General features: G+C 41.9%; 1 protein-coding gene and 1 long non-coding RNA gene across 10 annotated transcripts in view; one reads left to right on the forward strand and one right to left on the reverse strand.

Annotated features, from left to right (window-relative positions):
- The window catches only part of CDH2 (cadherin 2), a 247,523-nt gene extending 243,250 nt beyond the window's left edge, over positions 1-4,273 (reverse strand). The window contains exon 1 of one of the 2 annotated variants that reach the window (XM_025273239.3): positions 4,107-4,272. In XM_025273239.3, coding sequence (XP_025129024.2) covers positions 4,107-4,166 — 60 coding nt within the window. In that variant the 5' untranslated portion in view covers positions 4,167-4,272. Of the gene's footprint in view, positions 1-4,106 lie in introns of both variants that reach the window. The other variant, XM_044934638.2, reaches the window with a different exon arrangement.
- A 271-nt stretch (positions 4,274-4,544) lies between these two features.
- LOC102401116 lies at positions 4,545-27,003 on the forward strand. 8 transcript variants are annotated; one of them, XR_006547743.1, is made up of 5 exons: positions 4,545-7,720; positions 9,915-10,021; positions 13,785-13,851; positions 15,600-15,749; positions 26,360-27,003. It is a non-coding gene; the product is annotated as an atherin (long non-coding RNA). The 8 variants fall into 8 exon arrangements; XR_326266.3 differs by having other exon boundaries at positions 26,363-27,003; XR_006547742.1 differs by having other exon boundaries at positions 4,545-7,652; positions 26,363-27,003.

Below are 27,003 nucleotides of genomic sequence, written 5' to 3' on the forward strand. Positions count from 1 at the left end.
CTCAGTCCAAACTTTCAGAAGGCCAGGGCAGACTTTGATAAAAGTATGACAATATACTCTGCAAGTAAATTCTAAACTTGCAGTTAAGGCCTAAAAAATTATGTGTAATTTTCATTTGTGTGCATATCTATACCATTTTAAGATGTGCGTACAATATCTTAGGACACTAATTATGTTTCAAGTTGCATTTACTGCATTTGCAGTGCTCTGCTGTCAGTAAGGGGGCTTCCCTGGTAGTCAGTGGTAGAAGAATCCACCTGCAAGGCAGGAAACGTGGGTTCAATCCCTGGGTCAGGAAGATCCCCTGGAGAAGGAAATGGCAACCCACTCCAGTATTCTTGCCTGGAAAACTCCATGGACAAGAGGAGCCTGGCAGGCTACTGTTAACGGGGGTGGCAAAAGAGTTGAACACAACTTAACAACTAAACACCACCACCACCACCTGTTAGTAATGACCATGTGCCAGAAGTTTTAAAAAGGGCAAAGATACACAAAAGGAGAAGAGACTGTGAATACCAATTAATTTTTACTTTCAAAGGAACTTGAGATTCAAATAAACATAGAGATACATAAATGTTTTATTCTTAAAATGACTGTGGTATCCTAGATTTTCCAGTCTAAAACAAAGTCTCCGCCCCCCCACATTTTATGTATTGAAATTAATGCCATGAAAGTCCATACCTAATATGAGAAAATCACATATGGTTCGTGCATCTTTTTTCATAGGTCCTCATTCAGCATTGAAAGCAGAAATCTATGTGATAAGACTAAGAATCTAAAATATTTGTGAAACTTAAGGTGATGTCTTTGATGTTTCATAACCCATACAAATGTATTTAAAATAGAATAATGGAGCTATGCAGTTAAAATGAGAACCAGAAAAACAAAGCAAGCTTCTAACCTATTCATGACTGGATGGATAGTAAAAGTATAATTGATCTTTTTTCCCTGATGATATATCTATTTAAGGATTTGAAAGTCACTTGTATGAAAGGAAAGCTTGTCATAACTTTGTGATATCCCTTGATCAGTGAAGTTTAATGCTCAAATTCTGCTTTTTTTTCTTTTTTAGAGGACAATGTTAATGCCTCAAGCTAAAATGAGCAAGAATAGAGAAAATCTTAAAAGCTGAATATCATAATATGCAAAATTGACTAGAATTATGTAAACCTAGGTAACAGAATAACTCAACTAGTAAAGATTCTCTTAAAGTGAAAAAAAAAAAGTGTTCCAAGTAAAACAAAGAACACTTCAGTTAATTAAAGGCATAAAGTCCTTTTGAATATTTAATTATTCTTCTTTAACTGGTCTGAAAAAATAAGGCAACTCAGTATCTAAACTGATAACTTACTCATTCTTTTTTCTAAAATGCTTAGACTCCTTAGTCTGGCTTGAAGCTTGAAAAAAAAGGGAGAGTTTTAAAAAGCAGATGACTGCAGAGTGCAGAGGGGCCATTTTCACATTGCAGATAGATCTATGTTATTCCAGTATGTAAAGCAGACCATTAGCAAAAAGTCATTTCCAATCTCGGTGTACAATCCACCTAGCACACTTAACCCTAAAACTCATGTTGCATGAACTGCTCTGCTTCCACTTCTAATGACCTTGTAAATCACTCTGTTATTGCTTGACTCATACCCATGAATTACCCAAATAACTTGATGACAAAGTTTTAATCTCCCCTTTCCTCAAGCTTTTTGAAAGTCAACCTCGGGTTGGCCTGGAAGAAACTGAGAAAGAACATAGAACAGAAAAGGGAAGTGTACGATTTGACGTTTATAAATTATATATATATTTAATGCTTAAAAAAGAACATGGCCTACAAAATCCACACCTGGTTTCAAAGCAGATGACTCAAAGAGGAAATGAGATAGTTCCGTGGTACACAGATTAGTCCCATGAACCATTAGTCCACTGGTTATTAGTGACCAAGAAACGTCTCCTCCTATCCTAACTTCACTGCACAATATTCAATTAAAACTTACTTTCAGATCAAAAAGTTAGTGAGCATACCATCCAGAGCTGGACTGACCCTCTTAGGATTTACCATAAAATTGCCTATAAATAAGTAAGACCATGGTATGATGTTCAAAACAACATGTTTTTTAAAACAAGATTTTTCTAATCTACGACGTATTTGTTTTTTAAATCTGATGTCTGGGAGGATTCTTAAGTTTATCTTGTTTTCCCCTTAACTTCAAACACTTGAAGTAGCACTTTTGTCCTTCCTCCCCTTCAGCCGAACCTCTTCAATAAACCCCATTTTAAAAGAAGAAACAATAAATGAACTGACAGGAGGTGAAAGAATGAGGAGTGTGCGCTCCAAGAATAAAGGGCGGTTTTATAACAGGAGGTACTTTTGTTAGCAAGTGACTGGCAGGTCTCCTCCCCCAAGTAAGAAGAAATTCCATCCACTCCCCAAAAGTGCAGAGGCCAAAAATGTCCAGTGGAACAGTTCTGAAACCCCAGCGTCTGCAGAGAGCCGAGGGGGGCGGACTGGCGAATGGGGGAAGGGGAAAGAGAAAGAGACCAGCAGGAGAGGAAAGAACAAAAGGAGAAACCCAAGAAAGGAGAAAGGAACGGCGGGACCTGGGCGGCCCGCGAGCCAGTGGGAGGGAGAGAGCTTGAGAGTAGGCGAGCGCGACCCGGGGGAGACGAGCGCGGAACGGGAGGCGCACCATGGACAGGGCTCGGCGCGGCCCACACCCCTCTAGGGGGCGGCGGGAGAGAGCGCGCGAGACCGCGGGCGCCAGTCCGGTCCAGCCCCCGGCGCCCGCGGCCGGAGCGCGCCAGGCCCTGACCCATGATGACCACGGAGGGGGGCGATCCGCACTATCTGTCCCTGCCCCGGTCGCCCCGGGCGCAGCGGCACTTCCGAACTGCGCCCGCACTTTTTGGAGCAGTCGCCGGCCGGCCACCCCCAGCCGTCGGCGGTGCGCTGGGGGCCCTCTGGGGCGGATTCCCCCCGAGACCCCTTCAGGCCACGAGGGCGGACACGCCCCTCTCCCGCAGCCACCTCGGGCCCCCACCGCCCGCGGCGGCAGAAGCGGGACCCCCGGCCGGACCCCGCCCAGCACTGGGGGTCTCGGCCGCGGCGCGCTGCTTCCCTTCGCCAGACCCCGCTGGCAGGCCAAGAGGGGCCTCGGGGCATCCTCTGGCCCGATGCCGCGGGAAAGTTGGACGCTCGGCCGGGCAGGGGACTCGCGCGGAGTGGGGAGGGAGGCTGAGACCTGCCTGGAGCAGGTGCTTCCCGCCGCCGAGGAGCCTCCCGGTACCGATTCCAGGGAAAGGCTGACTGGCGCTCTCCCGAAGGCGTGAAAAGTGCGGAGGCTCCCGGTCAAGGCGCCCCCAGCACGCACGCAGGGCAGACGCAGCCGGACAGAGGGAGAGGAAAAATAGCCAAGTAACGGAACTTCTCCCCGCCCGGCGGGATAAGGGGCGTCCGGGGCCAGGGCCTGGGTGCGGAGGCGCGGACCCGCGTAGACTCGTCTGGGCAAGGGAGCGAGGTTTTCTTTTCAGGTAGGATCGACAGAGGAAATTGCAAGGACAGGAAAACAAATAGCCAGCAATTCGACGCTGGGGTAAAGACAATAGGAACCTGGAGCCCTAGGGCACCGAGAGCCGCGCGGGTGCCAGGGTGAGGTGGGGTGGAGGCAAGTCCCGTAACTAAGATACCAGAGTGAGAATTTCGACTGCAAACTCGAGACCCATCCCTGAAGAAATAAACAAAAAAAAAATTGGAGCAAAGTGCTACGCGAGGGGTGAGAAGCGTAGAAAACTGCAAAACCCGAGTGCTAGCCTAGCTCACCCTTCTGCTGCCTAGAGACAGCCCCCGGGAGCTGGCTGGACCCCCGCAGGGGCAGTGGGGAGACCGTGATCAGCCCCTTTGGGCACCCGCCAAGAGAGGCGCGGGAGACCGGCTGGCCCCGGGCGCCCTGCCCCGGCGCCCGGCCCGAGCCTCGTGTCTGCGCAGCTCCCGGCCGCGCGGTGCGGCACCTCCCTTCCCGGGTGCGCAGCCCGGCCCCGCAGCGGCGCGGGGAACAAAGGGACCCGGCGCCGCCCGCCCCACCCCGCCCGCGGCCCGGCCCGCGGGGACCGCCGCGTACCTGAAGCAGGGCCGCCAGCAGCGGCAGCAGGGTCCGCGGCGCTCCCACTATCCGGCACATGGAGGCGGAGAGGGGCCGAGCGAGGAGCCGGAGGCGGCGGCAGCGGCAGCACCAACAGCGGCGCGGAGAGACGGCTCCAGGCAGTTTCCACCCCCTTCCCTTCCCTCCCCACCCCACCCCCTTCTCCGCTGCTCCGCGCTCCCCGCCAATGGAGAGCGAGCTGATGACAAATAGCGGGCCGCGGAGTCCGCGGGACTCGCACCACGAGTAATAAAACAGACCGAGATCAAGGAGCTGGGGAGGGGGCGGGGGGGAAGGCGGGCGTGCGCGTGAGGGTGTGTGTGCGTGTGTGAGTGTGTGGCCGCGGTGGCAGCGCAGGCTGCTCTGCTTCGGCCCCAAGCGCAGCGAAGCCAGGAGGGATGCAGGCGGCGGGGACCTTGGCCGGTGGAAGATGCGGAGGTGCAAGCGGAGCGGCGGGAGCTCCCCAGGAGCTCCGCAACGCGAGGTTTCGGGCTCGGGGTTTTGCTTCCTCCGGGTCCCCTCTCCAGGGCCGCCGGGCACGGCGAAGACGCCGCGGGGAGGGCGCTCGGGGCCGTGCGCGCTGTGCCCACAAAGGGCAGCAGTCCCGCCGACCGGCGCCTACGCTGCGTGGGGGCGGAGGACTGCTTCTTGGCGCCCCTTGCCAGTCCCCCCGGAGAGTTGGAGACTGTTCTCCGGCCTCGGCCGCGCGGGGATGAGGCCAGGGGTCGGCGCGGCCGCTCCCGCCGCGGCTCCGTCCCGCGCAGTTGCCGCCGCGGCCGCCCCCGCTGCCCGCGCGCCGGTTCTCGGCCCGCGCCGCTCACTCGCGCGCGCCGCCCCACCCCCGCGTCGCTGCCGCCGCCCGCGCGCCCCGCTCGGCCTCCGCGAGCGCGATCAGGGCGAGCCGCCGCCGCCGCCGCCGCTGTCCCCGCGCTCGCCCGCCCCGCGCGCTGCCCGCTCCCAGCTCGGATTGCCTCCCGCCGCCGCCGCCGCCGCCGCCCTCGCCCCCGCCTCCCTCCTCCGCCGAGCCTACCCGCCCGCGTCGTGGCCAATCGGAGGCCACCAAGCTGCAGCGGTAGCCGGCCGGATCCGAGGAAGCCGCCCGCCCCCGCCCAGCCGAAGCGCCCCATTTTTGCTGCAGCCCGCGGGGGGTCGCCGGAGGGAAGCCTGGGGTGCGCGGAGCACAGCCCTGGCAGGTGGAGGGGCTGCGGGAAAGAAAAAAACTTGCGCAGGAACTTGATTGGGTGGCAGGTTCATTTTTGGACCGCGATGGGGATCGGATAGAGATGAGGCTTTGGAGGGGGGATGACTCCTCCGAAGCCTAACGCACGCTTCTCTTTCCGTTCTGTCATTCTTTCGATATAGACTGTTTTTTGTTGGTTTTTTTTTTTAAAGTCCGGGCAGGGGTAGACACAGCAAACTGGCGACGCAGGCAGGGCGCATCCTGGCCATTGTCTGCGGCGCTCGCCACGAGCCACCTGCGGGCCGGGAGGGCGGAGGCCTGGCACCTCTTCCCTTCTTTGCGGATGTACTGAAACTGCGAAGTTTGGGTGTGCTTGTTTTGTTGTTTTTCCCTGTAGGGGTTTGAGAGTGCGTGTTATTTTCTTTGAAATCTCCCGTTTTCTGTTTCTATTCGTTCGTGACCCTGTTCACAATTTTTAGCGAGTGGTCTAAGGGACTTTGACTCCCTCCCTAAACCACTGCCAACAACAACAAAAAGTATAGAACGAAAGAAAAAGGAAGCGGGGAGAAGGAGCTAAAAGCCAGGACTTGCCCTGAAGAATAGGATTATCTAAGAGATAAAATGACTGATTCTGAGTTCGCACCAAGTAAAGGATTTTTGCTTCTTCCTTGTGAGGCATAAACTTGGAGTGGATCACACACACACACAAAAGTGAGAGACTTCACAAGTCTGGGTCACAGGCATTTGTGGACTGGAGGGAGGGGTGAGGAGCAGTTGGTTTTGGTGAGGTATTAAGTTTTTGTCAGTAATTTTTTTTTAAGGTTTTTTAAAGAAAAATACCTTTTTTTTTTCCCCCTAAGCTTTTCAGCTCTTAGGAAATCATCAAACTTCGTTGCAATTAATATACGTTCCTCTTCTGCTTTGGATAACTGAAGAACTAAGATTATTTGAATTTGAGTTTCAAGATGCTGATCATTTAAGAACTTGATAATGAATCTCTGAAAATCAAGTACTAATTTCTTTGACATAAGTGATGCAGCTTTTAATAATGTACTGTCACTAGCTCGACTTTTAAAAATTCAGTATTCATAGGGAAGTTGATTCAATTTTAATTAAAACATAATATTGTAGGCCTTTTAAAAATGAAACTCAATTTTTTTTCCCCTGGATTTTCTTTCCAAAAGAAGAAGAAAGAAGAAGAAGAAGAAAGATCATGTTAATTAAATTTAAAGACAAAAGGCTCCACTTGTTCTTTCTCTTCCTTCTTTGCTAGATAGTATTGTCACAATTATTGCTAATTGACCTAAATTTTTTCCATATAATTGGGTATTTATGAGTTCCACTTTCAAGGAGTCATGCATAATAGAAAAACATTTAGCAGCAATATTGGGGATATCCTTTGTTGTATTAAAAAATGGAATTTATAGAGCTATCTCTGTGCCTAAGAATTAAGCTGTGATCCCAGACTTGAGGCTTTAGTTACAGTCTCACCACTCCCAGCAATAGCCACTGATGTTTATTGCCATTCTGATTAATTTAAAGGTAGAAGAGATTTCAGTATGAATGACTATTGCTTATTAGAATTATTTGCTTGAAGTTTTAAAAATTGTTCCCTTTATAAATAAAACTGTTACTGTGACTTCAAAATCTGCTTTGGAATGGCCGTCAGTCAACTAATTCTCTTGACTCCAGTGGTTTTCAATCAGCCACATAAGCACTGACAGCATTTTATTTTTTATTTATACAAAATTTTATGTCCAGCTTCCATGAGTCTCACTCTTCAGTGGTTATAGATTGCTTTGGAATTTTCCCTGAGTTTAGCTTGATCACATGCTCTGCTCAATCTTGCTAGTCAGCCTTTGATCAGAAGAAGGGATCACAGATCATCTTATTGGAGATTGGTGAATCCATTTGATGCTAATGAAAGTAGATCCACTATTTATTTTGGTGCCCAAGACAAATGGTACCTCCATTTTGCCATTCTAAAGGTAATCTACTGGGTCATTCATTTCTTTGGGCCAGCTCTCAGGATTTTGGCTTCTGCTGAACGCAATTCTCGTCTGAAGACTGACTTTCTATCATCTTGCACAGCTCCAGGACTGAAGGGGCCTAGGCAGTGACCTAGAGAAACAGCTTGATTGTGGGGGGAGAGGGGAACACAAGAAAAATAATAATTAAAACTAAGGCTGGGCTCATACTTGAAAATCAGCTTAATCCCTTGATTTCTGAACTAGGCACTGCTGCTGATCTACTCCAAGAGGTCTGAAATGAATACCTGTGTCAAACATTATGGACAGACCGAATAAATGACATCTCCTGCACATGTAGCAAGTTTTCATATGCATGTAAATGCCATGATGATTCATTTTTAAACATTCATTTCAAGGAAAAGTCAGAATGACTTCATGTTCTGGTGTGTATTCTCAAACAGGAGATGCTAAACATACAAATACATCACACGAGTATTTTTCTAAAAGGGTCCTGACTTTGGAAAGAAATGCAAACAGTAGTTGTCAAGTCTGCAACCCCCCCTCACACCCCCCCCCACCCCCCACCACAAACACACAGACACACACCTCTGGGACAGGATACACACTAGTCTTGGCTACTGACACCCAGCTGAGAGCCCTTCCCAAATGTTGACTCAAGACCCTCCTCCATGGTTCCCTTTTCTTGCCTGGTCTACAGGGTAAACTAGAATTGTCCCTTCTGCCTTAGGAAGTAGCTGTGGCATTTGCAAGTTTCTTCCCAACTAACTTTAGTATGTTAACACTGACCTTCCCTGGGTTCATAGGCCTTTTAGAGGCCCAGGCTGTTGTAAATGAAACATAAAGGTGGTCTATGCAGCTCCTTCATTTTATAGGGACACTAAGGCTTAAAGATATACACAAGGCTACCAGAGGCAAATAGAGAACACTGACTGGGACTCAGCCTTACTGCCAGTCTTCCGGTGTGTGTGTGTGTGTGTGTGTGTGGTATTTGTTCAGTTGTGTCTGACTATGACCTCATGGACTGTAGCCCGCCAGGCTCCTCAGTCCACGGGATTTTCCAGTTAAGAATACTGGAGTGGGTTGCCATTTCCTTCTCCAGGGGATCTTCCCAACATAGGGATCAAACCCATGTATTCTGCATTGCTTGCTGATTGTTTACCATCTGAGCCACTAGGGAAACCCAGTCTTCCCTACAGAGTCCCTTTTAACTTTAGAAAAATTCACCCATGTGGAGTGAGGATGGTTTAAAAAACTAAAGGAAAATTTAATGATGCTGGGGATTTGTCCAGTATTCCTCTCCGGTCTCTGTTCTTCAAAGTAGGTGTGACTGGAGATGTAACTCTGCATTTCCTTTCACTGGTCTCCATCCTCATGTGCCTTTCTACTGTGATCATCTCACCGTACTGAGTGTGATTCTAGCATTTCAAAATTCATATCTTTGATATAACCTGGAGCCAAGTGCAACCCAACCGTTCTTCTGGTCCTCACCCGGAGAAGATATGATGTGTTTCAATACTGGGGAAAAAAAAAATCCTGGCTTTTAAAATAATCCACTCTGGTTTGGAAATATCACTTAGGTTTCTTTATCTTTTTTTCAGTATTTGAAAACCAAATTCAAAAGTTTTCATGGACAGTATCACCAAATTTATAACTTGAAGTATATATGGTCAAGGAAGTGAGTAAATGAATTAGTTTTACATTTGCATGGTGAGGGGCGTAACTCACAGGCAGCCCCTGTATTGGGAGAAGCACCACAGAGAAAGAATCACTTTCTGGAAGGTAGAAGGGTGTGATAAACAGATTATGGATTTGAGTTCAGGTAGACTTAAACTCCATGAACTTGGGTGAGTGAGTTTCTGAAGATTTCTAAGATTCTTTTTCCCTATTCCCAATTTGGATAATATACCAGAATTTCTTATGAAAGCCTGAAATGAACACAGAGCAATACAGTAGGAGCTTAGCTTTTTATCTATACAGTAAGTCGTGTCCAACTCGTTTGCGACCCCATGGACTGTAGCCCACCAGGCTCCTCTGTCCATGGGATTTCCCAGGCAAGAATACTGGAGTGGATACCCTATCCCATCTCCAGTGGATCTTTCCAACCCAGGGATCGACTCAAGTCTCCTGAATTGGCAAGCATATTCTTTTCCATTGAGCTACAAGGGAAGCCCACCTATATGTATATTAAGTATGCCCACCAGACTCCTCTGTCCATGGAATTCTCCAGGGAAAAATACTGGAGTGAGTAGGCATTTCCTTCAGGGAATCTTCCTGACCTAGGGATCGAACCTGGGTCTCCCACACTGCAGGCAGATTCTTTACCATCTGAGCTATCAGAGAAGCTAGCAAATAATAATATGCAGGCTAATACAAGTAATAAAAAATTTAATGGGTTATAAGGTACATAAAAACAAATGTGAGAATGTGAAACTATTCAGAGGAACAATATAGTCAATCTTAATACATTGATTTCATAATGGAAAACGAATTCATTTTTGAATTATCTCCGAAGTTGACAGTATCAAGACCAGGATTAAAACCCATTTTTCTGAGTCTTTCTCCTGTGAACCTAGTTCTTGTCATTTCTTGAACCACATTCTGCCTACTCGTTTGCAGAGTCCAGGTTTCCTAGTTGACTTCATGAGTTCTGGCTGAAGATCAGCTGTCTTTGAGAAAATCTGATTTGCATGATATTCAAGAAATCTACCTTCTGCAGCAGCAGCGTGAGTATTTATGGGGCACCACGTTGGATTACTTAAAAGTCAGAAGGCCTACTTCTCAAGATAAATGTCTCTTCAGAAAATAAAACAAATCACACTGAAGGCTTTTTTGTAGCGTTTAGTGGTGCCAAACTTTTGTCCCCATGTCCTTTTAAAAGCTAAAAACGTGCCTTCTGGAAAGTTCTGAAATGCAACTGTCAGTGTTGAGAGGACAGTAAAACATCTTTAGTATTTGAATGTACCCTTTCCTCCAGTGAAAATCGAGGTAGTTGTTAAAGTATTTATCAGGGTTGGAATACCTGTGTTCTCTCCCTGAGTAATCTTAAACACGCCACTTCATTTCTTTACGTGTTTTCTCACCTACAGAAATCATTCCTCTTGCCTCAAAAAATGCCAAGAGGACTAACAAAAAGATGTCACTGAAGCCTATTTAGTTCTTTAGAGCAAAGTTCTGAATAAAATACATGGAATTCTCTAAGACTATGGATTCAGCTCTCACGAGAGGATTGATTAATTGGTTTCAAAAGTTTAAGTTACATTTTAATGATGTGGCATAAGCAGCAAGCCACCAAGTGCTTATTAAATCTTTCTTCTTTTTAATTTTCATTTATCCAAAAAGCTTTTTTTTTAATTTATTTATTTTAATTGAAGGCTAATTTCTTTACAGTATTGTAGTGGTTTTTGCCATTCAGTGATATGAATCAGCCATGGGTGTACATGTGTCCCCGCATTTATCCACAAAGTTTAAAAATAACATTTATCTTTCTGTTACAAAAGCAGCACATGTTCACGTGTAGATATTTGAGAAAATGATATTGTTATGTGTGCCATGATCATTCACAGGTGATTCAGAGTTGATGCTTTATTTTATAGGGCTCACTGGAAAGATACAACCCCAGTTTTCCTTTTCAACGGTGAATGCAAAAACATCAACCATAGTCCCATTTATCACAGAATTTATAATGTATGTTACTGCGATTCATTCTTTACATAGCTCAAAAGGACCGAGTGATTATCACAAATAAGCGTTATCTTTCTGGGAGGTCTGTTATTTTGAGTCATCCCTGAGAAAGGTTTTTCAAAAACCTTTTTTGCAGGAGATGGGAATATTCTCACTTCTGAAGTTGTTAGGAAGGCCAATAATAAACATGTATTTGCATTGCAAAATGTATTTATCCAAGCCAGATGAAATTTCAGATTCTTTGAGGATACTTAGGCCCCCTGATATCACAAGTTGAGGAGTGAGTTCTTTAAGGTGTCTGATCACCGGGGTTCGGAGGGAAGGGGCCAGCAGAGGCAGAGACAAATGGACACAAGTGGACAAATGGACATCAGAAGAAGGCGGGGACTAAAGAAAACACCCGAGGTTTGTGCTGTCTAGTGAGGAGGGATTCCCGAGGTTTTGCTCTCTAGTGAGAAGGGATTCGTATGTGGATAGAATGTGGAGTGTGGCCAAACTACAGGATAGGGGCGAGGTCATAATCTTGGTAATTGTTCAGTAAACATTTGCCCGATTTTTACAGCAAAACAAAACACAGGACTTGGAGTTTGGACAAGAGCGTGAGGATGGTCTTTTGGCATCTAGAATTGATAGGAAGGGCCACACAGCAGGGCAACTGATAAGTAACAGTCCATCCAGTCCTCGCCCAGAATTTGTACATCTCTTGATAAGGGCAAGCCCTCTTCGACAGAAAGTTTCACTCTGAGATGCTTGCTGGTGAGGATGTTCTCAATCTTAAAACTCTATAGGATGTTCTCAATCTTAAAACTCTATTTATACTTCAAAAATTCCCCTCTCGAAGTATTTTTTAAAGGTAGAAATGATGTAAGATGGCTTTTTGTTTGTAAGTCAAAAAATAAGCCCCATCCACTCATTAATGAGGTAGTATAAGCTTTAACTAAGAAGATATATATTGGCTTCTTTAAATTTTTTTCTCATTTTCTAGAAGTGTTCTTTAGAACTTCACAGATCAGTTAAATTTCTTATCTCTCTTACCTTCCCTGTCCGTACAATTTCTTTCTCTCTCTTTTCCAAATATATTTCCTGGGAGATGTCTTTAGCTCTGTCTTCTAGCCTCTCTGTTTAAAAGTTGGATATATTTTTTATTTCCAGAGCTTTTCGTTCTCTTATGATTTCCTCCTAGAAACTCGCTCTTATTTCATGGATGTGAGAGCTTCTCTTATCTCTTTACATGTTGTTGAAAAGTTGTCTTCTGTTCCCTGGATTATCTTGGTTTCCTCTCTGTGGCTTTTCCTGCAGGGGTTATTGTTGTGTCTGTCTTTGATGTCAGAGAGACTTGGGGAAAATGTTCAATATGTAGAGTTTAATTTAATCCTCCCAGATATTGATAAGCCACCCTACCCTGCCTCAGTTTTTCTTGACTCCTATGAGTTCAGAGCTTTCTAGTGTCTGCCCCGCAGAAGTGAATAAAGAGCCTCCCCAGCTGGGACAGGCTCACGCCACACTGCACTGTTATTGGCTTGACCTGCCTTATCTCTGCCCAGGTTTAATCTGTGATTTGTTTCTCAACCAAAGAAAGAAGGAGCTCTAGGTGATTTTCTGGAAGCTGGATGAGTGCTGATATTTCCTCCTAGCTAAGTCTGTCATCTTCCCTTTCCCAAGGATGAGATACATATCAGTCTCCAGGAAGACTCTTGTCCCCGGCAGCAGCTTAGAAAACTCCCACTGGGACCCAGCCCCTCCTCGGGTTAATTAAGAGCCCCTTCCCCATTCTCCATGTTCTATGAGAAATAGTGTCACCTACTATTAATAGGTCGGCCCAAATCACTGTTTTAGTCCCTATAGTTTTCAAATTAAAATATATATGTATATATGCTCTATCTTCATCGAGAAGATCCCCCTGAGGAAATGGCAACCAGCTCCAGTATTCTGGCCTGGGAAATCCCATGGACAGAGGAGTCTGGTGGGCTACAGTCCACGGGGTCACAAAGAGTCAGACGCAACTGAGCATGCGCGTGACTCTCTCTCTCTCTCTCTCTCTCTCTCTCTCTCTCTCACACACACACACACACACACACACAGAGTAACTATCCTCAGCATAAATAGTTATGAAAAGTATTTTAAGGTTTTACTACCTGCTTTTGAAGCAATTCATGGGTGTGCATTCACCCTCAGGTGTTCACTTGCATTCTCACTAACCAAAATAATGCAGAATGAAGTACTGTCTATATACTTCGTGGTTCCAGTAGACAATAATGAAATACAAATTTATAACATTGGTAATCCAAACCTGAAATTTAGAGTAGGTGAGAAAGAAATATCTATTAAAACATTTAGTACAGTTGTCTTCAACCTTTTTTTTTTTTTTTGGTTTTGTCATACTATATGTGTGGGCTAAAATGTCCTAGAAAAACTATCTTTCATGAGGGGAAGTGTATCCTATAAATGTATGTGAATCAGTAGGTACTTTTAACTGTACCTTGCCCCTCAAATGTCTCATGTTCCTGGTGGGGACAGTCATTGTTACTTTCCCCACTAACATACCTGGTGTTGAGAATCACTGATTGAATTTTAATTGCTCTTTACTCTCACTTAGTGTAAATCTTCTATTTGTTTGAAGTGTTATGAGGTTGAATTTCATCATCTTGTTATTCAACAGTGTACCATCACTTCACTTTATAGGGATTTATAAAGACTTTAGCCACATGACGATTTCAAGCTTGGAGCTGATAAGGATATTAGCATCCATTGAACAGATGCACACAAATCATTCACCATTTCCCCAATTTTTATTTTTATTTCCAGATGATCAATTCTAAGAAATATATCTCTTCTGCTGAGAGTACCGGGTTTTACATTTCATTAGAACTGGGTAGGTAACCACTTAGAGATAACAATACATTTATTAACATATGGGAGGGAAAAGCCTGACTTTTAGTAATAAAGGAAATAATTACTCTTAAAAGAGATGACCTTTTAAAGGCTTCTGTGCAAACTGCAGAACTTTTCTGAGTGAGAACAAACTACAAGACCAAACTGTCAATCAGTTTCTTTTATCCTTAGCTCTGTGGACACCAGGTCCACTTAGAGCAGCTCTGTACAGTTTATGGGGAAAGAAACAGAGGGGCAGGGGACACGCTGGTGGGGAGGGAGAAACATGGTGAGCTGGAGCGCGGACAAGGAGGACTCTAATGAGCTTTTTATACTTGGTGTGCCTGGCAAGAGCTAGTGATGAATAGATGATGAGTTCATATAGCTCCTGCTTGAAGGCAGGGAGGATCAGAAAAGGCAGGAAACTATTTAGTTTGATCAGCGGAGCCTAGAAAATCTAACCCAAGACTTTGATCAGAATCTTAAAGGCATTCCTCTGCGGTACGTGATTTTTGTCTTGATTGTTTTGTCTGTTTTTAAAAATCACAAAATCAGTCCAGTTGTTTGCACGATGTATACCTTTAAGAAATCTCTTTCATTTCTCTATAGGCCCTGTGGTTCAGACTACCAACAGCACCTCCTATAATCAATATAGCAAAATCAGATTATTATGAAAGTTAAAGTAAAAATGTATTTACTATTCTTAGTTTCCCAAAGTTAATGTTTAAAAAACCTTTACTATCTAACAATAAAAGATATGCGATCCTCCAAAATATCAAATTTATTATAAACAACCAGTATCATAATCAACATTTTTCCAGAAATAAAATTCTTAACTCTGTGCAAAATTTCCAACATAAAATTAAATATTTTTATCCTTATTTACCGTTTTCCCAACTTGTTTTTTTGTTTGAAAAATATTTATTTTTGACCACAGTGTCTTCACTAAACATTTCTCCACCTTTGTCCTCCTTGGAGTCAAATCTCTTGGCTAATATAATTTCTAAGCTCTGTGATTGATGCTATGTTTAAAAATCTGCGTTTCTTCTGAGTCAGCTTACAATATCTTAAAAACAAGGAAGCAAGACAAAACATAAAGGAAGGGGCAGGTGGGGGAGAAAAGAACAAAGGGATGCTCAGCAGCCACGCTGTTGACTTGTTTTTATGGTTTGTTTAAATGTCAGTTTCTGAGAATGGAAATGGAGTGGCCTTGTGCTTTGAACCAGCCATTAGGAGGTGCTCATACTTTAAAACAAACTCTCCCAAACCTTTAAAGCTACATAGAGTCTAAGTTTTATGTTTTGTAGAACTGATCTTTAATTTTAGTAATTTTCTTTCCCTGAACTTAACAACTTGTAAAAATTTTGTCAAGTGAACAGTTCTGGAAACTCATGTCATCCAATTAGTCCAAAAAACAAATGTTTTTGTGTCCTCTATCACCACAGAACACTAGACAGACTCATCAGATTCAAAGGAAAACATGTATTTGAGAAAGAACAACCTCTCAGCTCCTTTACCTTCAGAGGAATATAGTTGATGTTAGTTGGTGTAGAGCAGGGGTCTTCAGGAAGTCTTCCCTGGGGCTATATCTACTTTTGTAATATAGAAGGGTTTGTTTGTATCTTGAATATTCTCCAGGGTAGATCCTGCTTTTATAATGCAGTTTCACAGCTGTTTATTATGGACACCACTCAGACTGTTAACTATCCATTTTGTTTCCGCCATTATTGCTTTTTATTTGTTGTCCAGCCCTACACTGGCTGCTTGACAAGTGTTAGCTGCAGATATGAACACGCATGAAACAAAAGACTAAGGAACAAGTAAAGCCACCAGAAAACCTGGAAGATTTCCCTGGTCTCCAAGGCAATGTTTGGAGGAGAGAAAAGGATTTCACGCTGGGTATGTGTAATAGACATTCTTGTTAAGGGGTTATAGGTGTTGGTACAAGTACTAAAATGTTACAATGCTGTGAATTACTTAACTGATTAAACACAATGGCTTCAGTAACTTCATGTCAAATCTCAAGTTCCATGTGACAATCAAATACTGACATGAAACATTTTTTTTAATTTCCATATTGAAGAAGACCAATGCACAAAATTTTAAAATTGTACCACTAGTAAATAGAGAGCTTTTTTTTTTTTCCCCTAGGCCATGCTACTTGGCTCCTGGGATATTTCCCTGACCCAAGATTGAAACTGTGCCATTGGCGGTGAAAGAAGATAGTCCTAACCACTGAGCAGCCACGGCATTCCCATAGACAGCTAATTTTTAAAAAAGAATTATTATTACTTGGAATTCACTCCTGATGAATAGGAATACTTACCTTACTTTCATATCTTTGGCACTCATAAATGAGTCTGAAGCTCAGGCTTTGTTTCCTCTCCCTAACCAGCACCGCATAATGTAAATCATGACACCTACTGGCAACATAGGGTTTTGCACCCTAGTTCCATAAGACTTTCAAGCCCCTTGTTACTTAAGATAGATTTTTCAAATGTAAATTTATGTTGCTGTTGCTGCTGCTAAGTTGCTTCAGTCGTCTCAGACTCTGTGCGACCCTGTAGACAGCAGCCCACTAGGCTCCACATTATTGATGAAAAGTGCAAAGTGAAGATTGAAAGTCAATTCCACCTCCAACCCCACAGTTAATTACTAGCCTGCTGTTCCAAGGATAGTCACTAAAGGCTTGAGATATCATTTTCTATTCATTGATCAGGGTCTTTCCAATTTGCATCAATTCCACACCACTTTAATTGATGTAGCTTTATAATGTATTAACTATTTGAGAAGATATATCTCTTCCTCTTACTGTTCTTTATTTAAAAAAATATTATTCTCACATGATTGCTCTTCCAGAAGTTTAGTATTATTTGGCTAAATTACTCCATATCATATTTGATTTTTATTTGAATAGCATTAAGAAACTAATTGGCTTCCCAGGTGGCTCAGTGGTAAAGAATCCACCTGCCAGTGCAGGAGACATAGGTGATGTGGGTTTGATGACTGGGTTGGAAAGATGCCCTGGAGAAGGAAATGGCAACTCCAGTATTCTAACTTGAAAAATCCCATGGACAGAGAGAGGAGCCTGGTGGGCTACAGTCCATGAAGTCACAAAAAGTTGGACATGACTGAGCACAACTGTAAGCTACTCATTAATCTGGTGATAATTTTATCTGTAATATAGTCTTCCCGTAATAGTCCTTTCTATCTCTCAAAATATTTTTCATGTTCTTCATATGTTAAATGTGTTTTTATTGAACTCGATCTTTGGAATTTTATATTTTGTTGCAACGAGTGAAATTATTTATATACTTTTATTTCCTTATTTGCTATTACCTTCCTATGGACATGCTATTGTTTTAGTATTTTTCTCTTGCAATAAATGAAATAATTGTACAGGTTTTCCATAAGGTGTCATTTTAAATAAATGAATCATTGTTCTTTATGTCTTTTACTTATCTCTTAGCTCTGGGTCATGTCTTCTAGTATTGACCAAAGCCTTCTAATAAGGATGTAAAAAATTATTATTGACTTTTCCACATGTAATGCAAATCCCCCTTGGTTTCAACCATTAGAAATGTATGAAAGTGACTATTTTTAATCATGTTGGTGGCATATTGTAAGCTATGGGTGTTTTCAATAATTGTGATAGTTGAATGTTTTTAATGCCTTCCTCAAACATTATTATGATTATATTTTTCTTAGTTGACTTAATACTTTAATTATATATGCTAATAAAGTATGTAATATTATTTTTGCATTTCTGAAATAAATCCTACTTGATTTTTTTAATGTAGTGTCAAGTTCTATTTCTAAGACTTTATTCATGATTTTAAAACTTCATATTCATTTGGAGATATGTTGATGTTTTTCTTATATTGATACCCTTGAAAAATTTTAATATTTTATTTAGTTCTAAAAGTACTGTATTAGAAATACTTGTAAATAGTAAATACTTATAAAAGTATTGCTTTGTGCTTATTTACATAATTTTATTTAGCATTTGCTAGTAATATTAGACATTTGCTTTTATTCTATTTTTAAAAAAATATTTGGATCTATTTAATTTTAATTTTGAAACTCAACTCTTCTTTCTAAAAATTGATCCTGTTTTCTTTTTCTAAAATTTAGTTTGTTTGGGTTCTTTGTAACACATAGAAAACTATTTATACTTAAAATTTCACTTTTGCATACCACCTCTGTTTGAACATTTTTGTATATTACTGTTTACTCTATTCCCTAGTTCAATAGTTTTTAGAGAGGTGTGTTTTCATTTCTAAATGGTTGAACCTTTTTTCAGTAACAAAAATTTTACATTTTCATTCCATTGTTGTGGAATTAATGTAGTACATGATTTTAGTTTCTTTGGATTACTGACTTTACTTTTGGTTTAGTATCTATTGCCATACATGCTTCTTGCATATTTTGCAGGAAGAAATTTACTAGTAATGTCAAGAACTGTGACAGGTTGGACTGTTGCCCTACTCAATGGCTAATAAGTTAGCTTCCATGGTTGTATAAATGTTTGAAGAAGATAAGTGATACCTGAGTCACAGAGGATTTTACTACTCACAGCAATAGCAATAGCTAGAATGTCATCATTTGTGTGTCAGCTCCCCATGCTGAGATTTCCACAGGACCAGGTGAAGAGGGTCAGGTGACAGCTATACACAGAAGAGGAGCCCAGTGTATAGAGAACCCAATTCTTTTATAAAAGGCAATAAGCATGCCACTCCTTTGTTCTGAAAGTGTGCTGTCTCTATCTCCCAAAACTTTAAGCAAGCTGACTCTTTGCTCCAGAGGGAGACATTATCTCTCTCTTCCAAAGTTATTTTCTATAAAAAGCAGCCTTGGAAGGATGGTCTGAAATAAAGGCATCCAGTGCCTCTGCTCATAAGATGTGCAGAAATGCAAGACTACTGTGGGGAATTATCTCCCAACTGGAAAGCAGAGGACAAATATGCTTATATATTGCATTGGCCAAAAAGTTTGTTTGAGTTTGTCCATAGAACCATATGGAATTTTTTGGCCAATCTATTATATTAGTTCTACCTTGTTCAGATGTTTTATAATTTTTATAAAATTAATAATATATAAATATAGTAAATAAGCAATTTATAATTTTATAATATATAATTATATACTTATATGTAATTATATAATTGATAATTTGTATAATTTATAATTTTAAAAATATATAATTTATAAGTTTTATAATATAGACACTGATATAAAGACATATTTGATAAATCTATCTATCTATAGTCTTTTGATGTTTAACAGGGTAGACAGATAAGGTTATGTGTTTAAAATACTATTTCCTATATTTTAAATACTCATGTGTTTTAAGCTATTAAGCTTTAGTACTTAGTATTTTTATTTCTTTACTGTTTGTGATTATGATTTTGTCAATATATAGGAACACTTTTAAGTCCCATTTGTGTAGGTTGCCACCTCAGCTATAATTATTTCAATTATTATTTAGATTTTTCTTAAAAGTATTAAGCCTCTGGATTATTTTTATTCAATCAGATACACTTTCCCTTTTAATAGGGATATTTATACTATATTCATTAATTTTGTTGGCCTGACTCAGATAATTTTGTTGTCTGGTTTTTGTTTGCTTGCCATTTAGCCTCTGTTCTACAGGCTATTTTGTTTATTTTTATATTCTCAATGTTTTAGACAGCAGACTTCCTGTGTTTGGTTCTGTTAATGGCTATCTCATAATAATATATATTCATAACTACTTTTTATTAATTGAAATAGCAACAAAGAGGCTCTTGTTTATTAATTGTGTTTCCTTTATCCATTTCTCCCCCACTCTTAGTCTTTAATAATTAATCCAGGGTCTTCCCTTGTGGTCCAGTGGCTAAGACTGGGTACTCCCAATGTGGGGGGCCTGGGTTCAACCCCTAGCTGGGGAACTGAGATACCACACACTGCAGCTAGAAGTCTGAACGCCACACTGAGACCTGGTGCAGCCAAATAAATAAAAATAAATATTAAACAATTAATCTAGTCATGTAAACTTTGTCATCAATATATCTATACATAACTCTCTTTTCAAGACACTGGGATTTCTAAGCTGTTGCATTTTATTATCCTGATGTCGAATTTTCAGCATTAGCTTTGTTCTCTACACTCACATTTTGCAACAACTGCCGGAACACTAATGTCACTGGTTCAAAGGCCAAGAGAAATTTCCCTAAACTCTCCAGTTTCTCTGTGCTTTGGAGCCAAGGTGGAAGTGAACCAGAATTCCAGTGAATCTACGCAGCCAGCACAAGGGAACAAAGTTGACCCCTTTGCAAACAGGGGCAGAATAATGAGGAAGAAAGCAAGCTAAGAGTTCCCCTCTTTGGATGCCAGAATTCATGGAATACTTCCCAGAGCCCTAGGAATGATCTTCTCCTTTTCCCTTATCCAAAGTTTCTCTGGGGAGTTAGGTCCTTACATACTCCCTGTTCCGTTCTTCTCACCTCTCCACTACTTCCTCACGTCTCCCACTTCAAACTTCATAGCCAACTAAGTATACGTTTTAACAGAACCCAAATGCATGGGAGCACTTGTCTTAGTAGTGTTTCTCGCTGCCATAAAAGAATACCATAGACTGGGGGGCTTAAACAACAGAAATCTCTTTCCTCACTGTTCTAGAGGCTAGAAGAGATCAGGATGCCAGCCTGACTGTGTTCTGGAAAGTGAAAGTTAGTTGCACAGTCATGTCCTACTCTGTGATTCCACAGACTACAGCCTGTCCTGCCCCTCTGTCCATGGAATTCTCCAGGCAGGAGTACTGGAGTGGGTTGCCATTTCCTTCTCCAGGGACTGGGTTCTGGGGACAGCTCTTTTTCTGGTTTGCAGGTAGTCTTCTTGCTGTGGGCTCTCAGGGCCTTTCTTTGGTGTGTACACTTGGAGAGAGAGAGATGGCTCACTCTTCTTATAAAGTCACCAATCCCATTGGATTAGGACCCTACCCTAATGGCTTTATTTAACTTCAATTATCTAAAAGTCCTATCTCAAAGTACAGGCTTCCCTGTTGACTCAGACAGTAAAGAATCTGCCTGCAATATGGGGTAGCCAGGTTCCATCCCTGGGTCAAGATGATCCCCTGGAGAAGGGAATGCCTACCCACTCCAGTATTCTTGCCTGGAAATTCCCATGAACAGAGGAGCCCAGCAGACTACAGTCCATGGAGTCACAAAGAGTCAGACACAACTGAGCAGCTAACATACACACATCTCAAAATACAGTCATTTTAGGGGTTAAAGCTTCAACATATGTAAGGCTTCCCAAGTGGCGCTAGTGGTAAAGAACCCACCTGCCAATGCAGGAGACATAAGAGACTCAGGTTCCATCCCTGGGTTGGGAAGATCCCCTGGAGGAGGGCATGCAACCTATTCCAGTGTTCTTGCCTGGAGGATCCCGTGGACAGAGGAGCCTGGTGCAGTCCATAGGGTTGCAAAGAGGCGGACACGACACAAGTGACTCAGCATGCACATAACAACGTTATAACCCTTAAGACCTTCATTTATGATGCAGTTGGGGTTTAAAAGTCCTCCCCGTTTTTTCCTAAGTTGCCTTCTTTCAAGACTTGTTCAGGGACATCGCGAGGAAGCCCTGATTGAATCCCTAGGTGATGCTACAGGCTCTGTTGTATGTAGTCCTTCCCTGTGAATAGCTCTGCCCTGTTTGTTAGTCTTGGACTAGCCCCTGTTTCCCATAAGCTCTTCAAGGCCAGGACTGACTGATTTTTTATTTGCCTTGGAGACTAGGGCAGTGTGTAGCTCAGTGTATACCTGTAATCAATGGTGGATAAATGTAAAGCATGAATACTAGACCATCTGTATTGAATGAGGCATGTGGAAATCTTAGAAGAGACAAACAGGAGGAATGGTTGGTGAGGCGGGAGGGTGTGGTATCCTGTGGGGACAGGACCTGAGCTCTGGGTGACCGGGGACTGGATCTTACTGCTTCTCACCAGGGTGTCCTGGATGCTGTTAGGGACAGCATCCACCAAGTTTTCCACCAGGCAATGACATTCCAAGCCCCTTTCAGAAATAAACATTTTGTGAATTAGTAAAAAAAATTGCCACAAAGGGTACTAGTCTGCAGTCTAGCATCTGGGAAAATCAGCAGCAATAGCTAAGTTACCCGGAGGACATATACTTCATAAAGTAGTAGAAATCAGTATAGCAAAACTGTCAGGGGTCTTTAGGGAATAATATTAATCTCCCTATGCAGTCTTTTCTTGTAGAAGCTCTTTGCAGGAAAGAAGGCCTCGTGGTGATAAGCTTATGTCCTTTATAGATGAAATTGGGACCAGTGACCCTTAAATTTAGCTAGAAAATAATAATACATTTTTAACTCTAGTCTGATCAGAAAGACTGAATGTGCCTTGTATGAAGATAAAGATGGAAAAAAATTATCACCAGCCTCAGAGTTTCCACCGCTGTTTTGCATGCTTCGCATATGCATCACAGAAAAAAGGGAAAGTTTAGGGGTCAGATCTTTTAGCCAGTCTTTTCTCTCTCTCAGAAACATACTGTACCCAAACTGCATTTCCTTTTCTGATTTAAAAATAATTCGAGACCTTTGATCAACAGATTTTTCACAAGATGCTAAACATTTGGGGTGAAAGGAAATGTTCTTACATTCACTTTACAGCACTGCTCTTTTAGTTGTTGGCATAGATTTATTTTGGAAGCTTGAAGTGCTTGCTAATTTCCCAATTAGAAGTTCCTATAATTGCCATATTAGCGCCGTCTTCTCTAACTTTTCTGTATGCTCTGCTCTTACCTGGCTTCTGCCGCATCCTCCCTGGGAACCAGGTATCACACTCCTGGGCTGTGGTGGAGACCACCTTCACCAAGAAGAGCCAACATTAGCAACACAACACCTTGTGAACCTCCCCACCCTCTCCTCCTCCATCTCCCCTTCCTATTGATTCCAGCTCCATTCCTGAACAACCAGCGGCTAAAACCCATGAAGCCTTTTTCACCAGCAGAGTCTGAAGAAGGCTGTATCTTGGCAAGATGTAGATCCCTTACAATTATACAGTGGAAGTGAGAAATAGATTCAAGGGATTAGATCTGATAGAATGCCTGAAGAACTATGAACGGAGGTTAGTGACATTATACAAGAGGCTGTGATCAAGACCATCCCCAAGAAAAAGAAATGCAAAAAGGCAAAATGGTTATCTGAGGAGGCCTTACAAATAGCTGAGAAAAGAAGAGAAGCTAAAGGCAAAAGAGAAAAGGAAAGATATACCCATTTGAATGCAGAGTTCCCAAGAATAGCAAGGAGAGATAAGAAAGCCTTCCTCAGCAATCAATGCAAAGAAATAGAGGAAAGCAATAGAATGGAAAGACTAGAGATCTGTTCAAGAAAATTAGAAATACCAAGGGAACATTTCATGCAAAAATGGGCACAATAAAGGACAGAAATGGTATGGACCTAACAGAAGAAGAAGATATTAAGAGGTGGCAAGAATACACAAAAGACAAAAAAGATCTTCACGACCCAAATAATCATGATGGTGTGATCACTCACCTAGAGCCAGACATCCTGGAATGTGAAGTCAAGTGGGCCTTAGGATGCATCACTATGAACAAAGCTAGTGGAGGTGAAGGAATTCCAGTTGAGCTATTTCAAATCCTGAAAAAGGATGCTGTGAAAGTGCTGCACTCAATATGCCAGCAAATTTGGAAAACTCAGCAGTGGCCATAGGACTGGAAAAGGTCAGTTTTCATTCCAATTCCAAAGAAAGCAATGCCAAAGAATTTTCAAACTACCACACAATTGCACTCATCTTACATGCTAGTAAAGTAATGCTCAACTTTCTCCAAGCCAGGCTTCAACAGTACATGAACCATGAACTTCCAGATGTTCAAACTGGATTTAGAAAAGGCAGAGGAACAAGAGAGCAAATTACCAACATCCACTGTATCATGTAAAAAGCAAGAGAGTTCCAGAAAAACATCTACTTCTCTTTATTGACTACGCCAAAGCCTTTGACTGTGCGGATCATAACAAACTGTGGAAAATTCTGAAAGAGATGGGAATACCAGACCAACTGACCTGCCTCTTGAGAAATCTGTATGCAGGTCAGGAAGCAACAGTTAGAACTGGACATGGAACAACAGACTGGCTCCAAATAGGAAAAGGAGTACTTCAAGGCTGCATATTGTCACCCTGCTTATTTAACTTATATGCAGAGTATATTATGAGAAACGCTGGGCTGGAGGAAGCACAAGCTGGAATCAAGATTGCCAGGAGAAATATCAATAACCTCAGATATGCAGACCACCCTTATGGCAGAAAGTGAAGAAGAACTAAAGAGCCTCTTGATGAAAGTAAAAGAGGAGAGTGAAAAAGTTGGCTTAAAACTCAACATTCAGAAAACTAAGATCATGGCATCTGGTCCCATCACTTCATGGCAAATAGATGGGAAACAGTGACAGACTTTATTTTGGGGGGCTCTAAAAATCACTGCAGATGGTGACTGCAGCCATGAAATTAAAAGACACTTGCTCCCTGGAAGAAAAGTTATGACCAACCTGCTGCTAAGTTACTTCAGTCATGTCTGACTCTGTGCAACCCCATAGACGGCAGCCCAACGAGGCTCCGCCATCCCTGGGATTCTCCAGGCAAGAACACTGGAGTGGGTTGCCATTTCCTTCTCCAATGAATGAAAGTGGAAAGTGAAAGTGAAGTCGCTCAGTCATATCAGACTGGTAGCGACCCCATGGACTGCAGCCCACCGGGCTCCTCCATCCATGGGATTTTCCAGGCAAGAGTACTGGAGTGGGGTGCCATAGCCTTCTCCGATGACCAACCTAAGCAGCATATTAAAAAACAGAGACATTACTTTGCCAACAAAGGTCCATCTAGTCAAAGCTATGGTTTTTCTAGTAGTCATGTATGGATGTGAGAGTTGGAAAATAAAGAAAGCTGAAGAATTGATGCTTTTGAACTGTGGTGTTGGAGAGGACTCTTGTGGTGTTGGAGAGGACTCTTGAGAGTCCCTTGGACTGCAAGGAGATCCAACCAGTCAATCCTAAAGGAAATCAGTCTGAATGTTCACTGAAATTACTCAATGCTGAAGCTGAAACTCCAATACTTTGGCTACCTGATGCAAAGAACTAACTCATTTGAAAAGACCCTGATGCTGGGAAAGATTGAAGGCAGGAGGAGAAGGGGACGACAGAGGATGAGATGGTTGGATGGCATCACTGATTCGATGGACATGAATTTGAGTAAGCTCAGGGAGTTGGTGAATGACAGGGAGGCTTGGTGTGCTGCAGTCCATGGGGTCACAAAGAGTGGGACATAACTGAGCAACTGAACTGAATTTAGTGTCTTTTATTTCATTGAAGACTTAAATCATTTTAATGTAAAATACCATAATCTCTTGAGAGTATACTTCAGTGCTTTTCTATTTCAGATGACTGCCATAAATATCTCATCTTGATTTATTTTTTTAAAGCTGATTTTCCAAAGAAAATAACTCTGTTTAAGAAAGGGGGGGGTGGATATATTTATTCACATTAGGCAGAAATTTAAAAGAATCAACTATTAGTCCAAACTTTGTTAAATAAACCTGTATATAATTTATAATTAGCATCACAAAGAGTTTTTCTATAGCTGGTGAATCTCCTGAGTGTGTTGATTGCTACTTTTAAATTTAAGTTGGTTTTTTTTTGTTGTTGTTGTTTTTTTTTTTTGCTTTAGGACTTTTTCTCAGAATTGAAATACTAAATAAATGGAAAGGTCTTTGGGACAGAAGACCGCTATTAGCTCAGGCAGCAATTTACACCAGACAATGAACTGGGTTTTGATGGCATAAGAGTTGTAATGGTGGTTTTGATTCTGCAAATAAAAAGCACCAACTTCTCCAAAAGTTCTTGTCATAATATTAGTTACATGCTTCTATGTTCTTTTAATACATCTGAGAGATGATTTTAATCATTTCCTAAATAGAGGATTAAGAAAAAAAAGATTCAGGTGCATCTAGACATTCTTTTCTCAAGTGCTAGAGTAATGACAAAAGTCTAGGCTATTTAGAAATATTTCAAACTATGAATGGATGCTCAGGAAAAATTGCCTTCATTGACAACTCAGTTAATTATAGCAGTTCTGTTATTCAAAGCCCCATTATTTGGCTATAAAAAAAAATCATTATAGGTTAAAAATGGACTCACATTAGCTTCTTTATAGGTATAGCATTTTACATAGTTTTTTTTAACAAAAAATCTTGATTCTTTTCAAAATCCACTGAATATAAATACTCTAAAAATACGTACACTCAAAAATAGTATTCTGTGACATAAAATCACAGAATTATTTTACACACCATAATATATTTCTTTCAGATTTTTAAAGCGACTTTTGTTAAGAATGAGCTTGACCCCAGTAGAGATACATGAGGTACACACATTTGAATGTGCATTTTGTAAATTATATTTATGAGAGTGTTAGCTAATCTATGTCTTTCGTTTTCCAAGCAGCTCTCCGGGAGACCAGAGTGTGGCTATCATGGAGTCCTTCGATTTGAACAGAGATCCTTTCTCTATAACTAATTCAACGCATGGCTATATGGGTAATTTTGAACAAGTGGATCTTTCTCCAACCTGAAAGGCTGCCAGGAGGGAGAGTGAGTGAGAAAAAGAGGATTTCAAAGGCGTCTCAGAGAACCACAAAACAATCACGAAGCACCACTGGATTGCCACAATCTCCTTACAGAAGTGCATTGAGAGGTAGTGATACAGAAAAGTTGAGGCTGCATCGTCACAATAACATACTCTATAATACCTGGGACAGTGTTGGAAATGATTCTGTCATCAAACAGAGTGCCCCAAACCGTGGAAACTGACTATATCTCCCATGAGGAATTTTTTAAAGAACTGTGATAGTCTCCCCTCCCCATTATTTCACAGAATTTCAGAGAGCAGTGAACTATGAAATACAGAAGACTAGAAAAGTAGAATAAGAACTGCCATTGTAACCTTTATATGTCACATTTAATGGAAAAAAATCCTTTTAGCCAAAGATTACGTTATACAAGTGTATAAATTATGATTAGTTACTCTAAATTTAGATATGACTGTTTTATTAAATCCAAAGTGTGGGAATAAATCATTATAAAGGG

Source organism: Bubalus bubalis, chromosome 22, assembly GCF_019923935.1.
Source record: "Bubalus bubalis isolate 160015118507 breed Murrah chromosome 22, NDDB_SH_1, whole genome shotgun sequence".
Classification (NCBI taxonomy): Eukaryota; Metazoa; Chordata; class Mammalia; order Artiodactyla; family Bovidae; genus Bubalus; species Bubalus bubalis.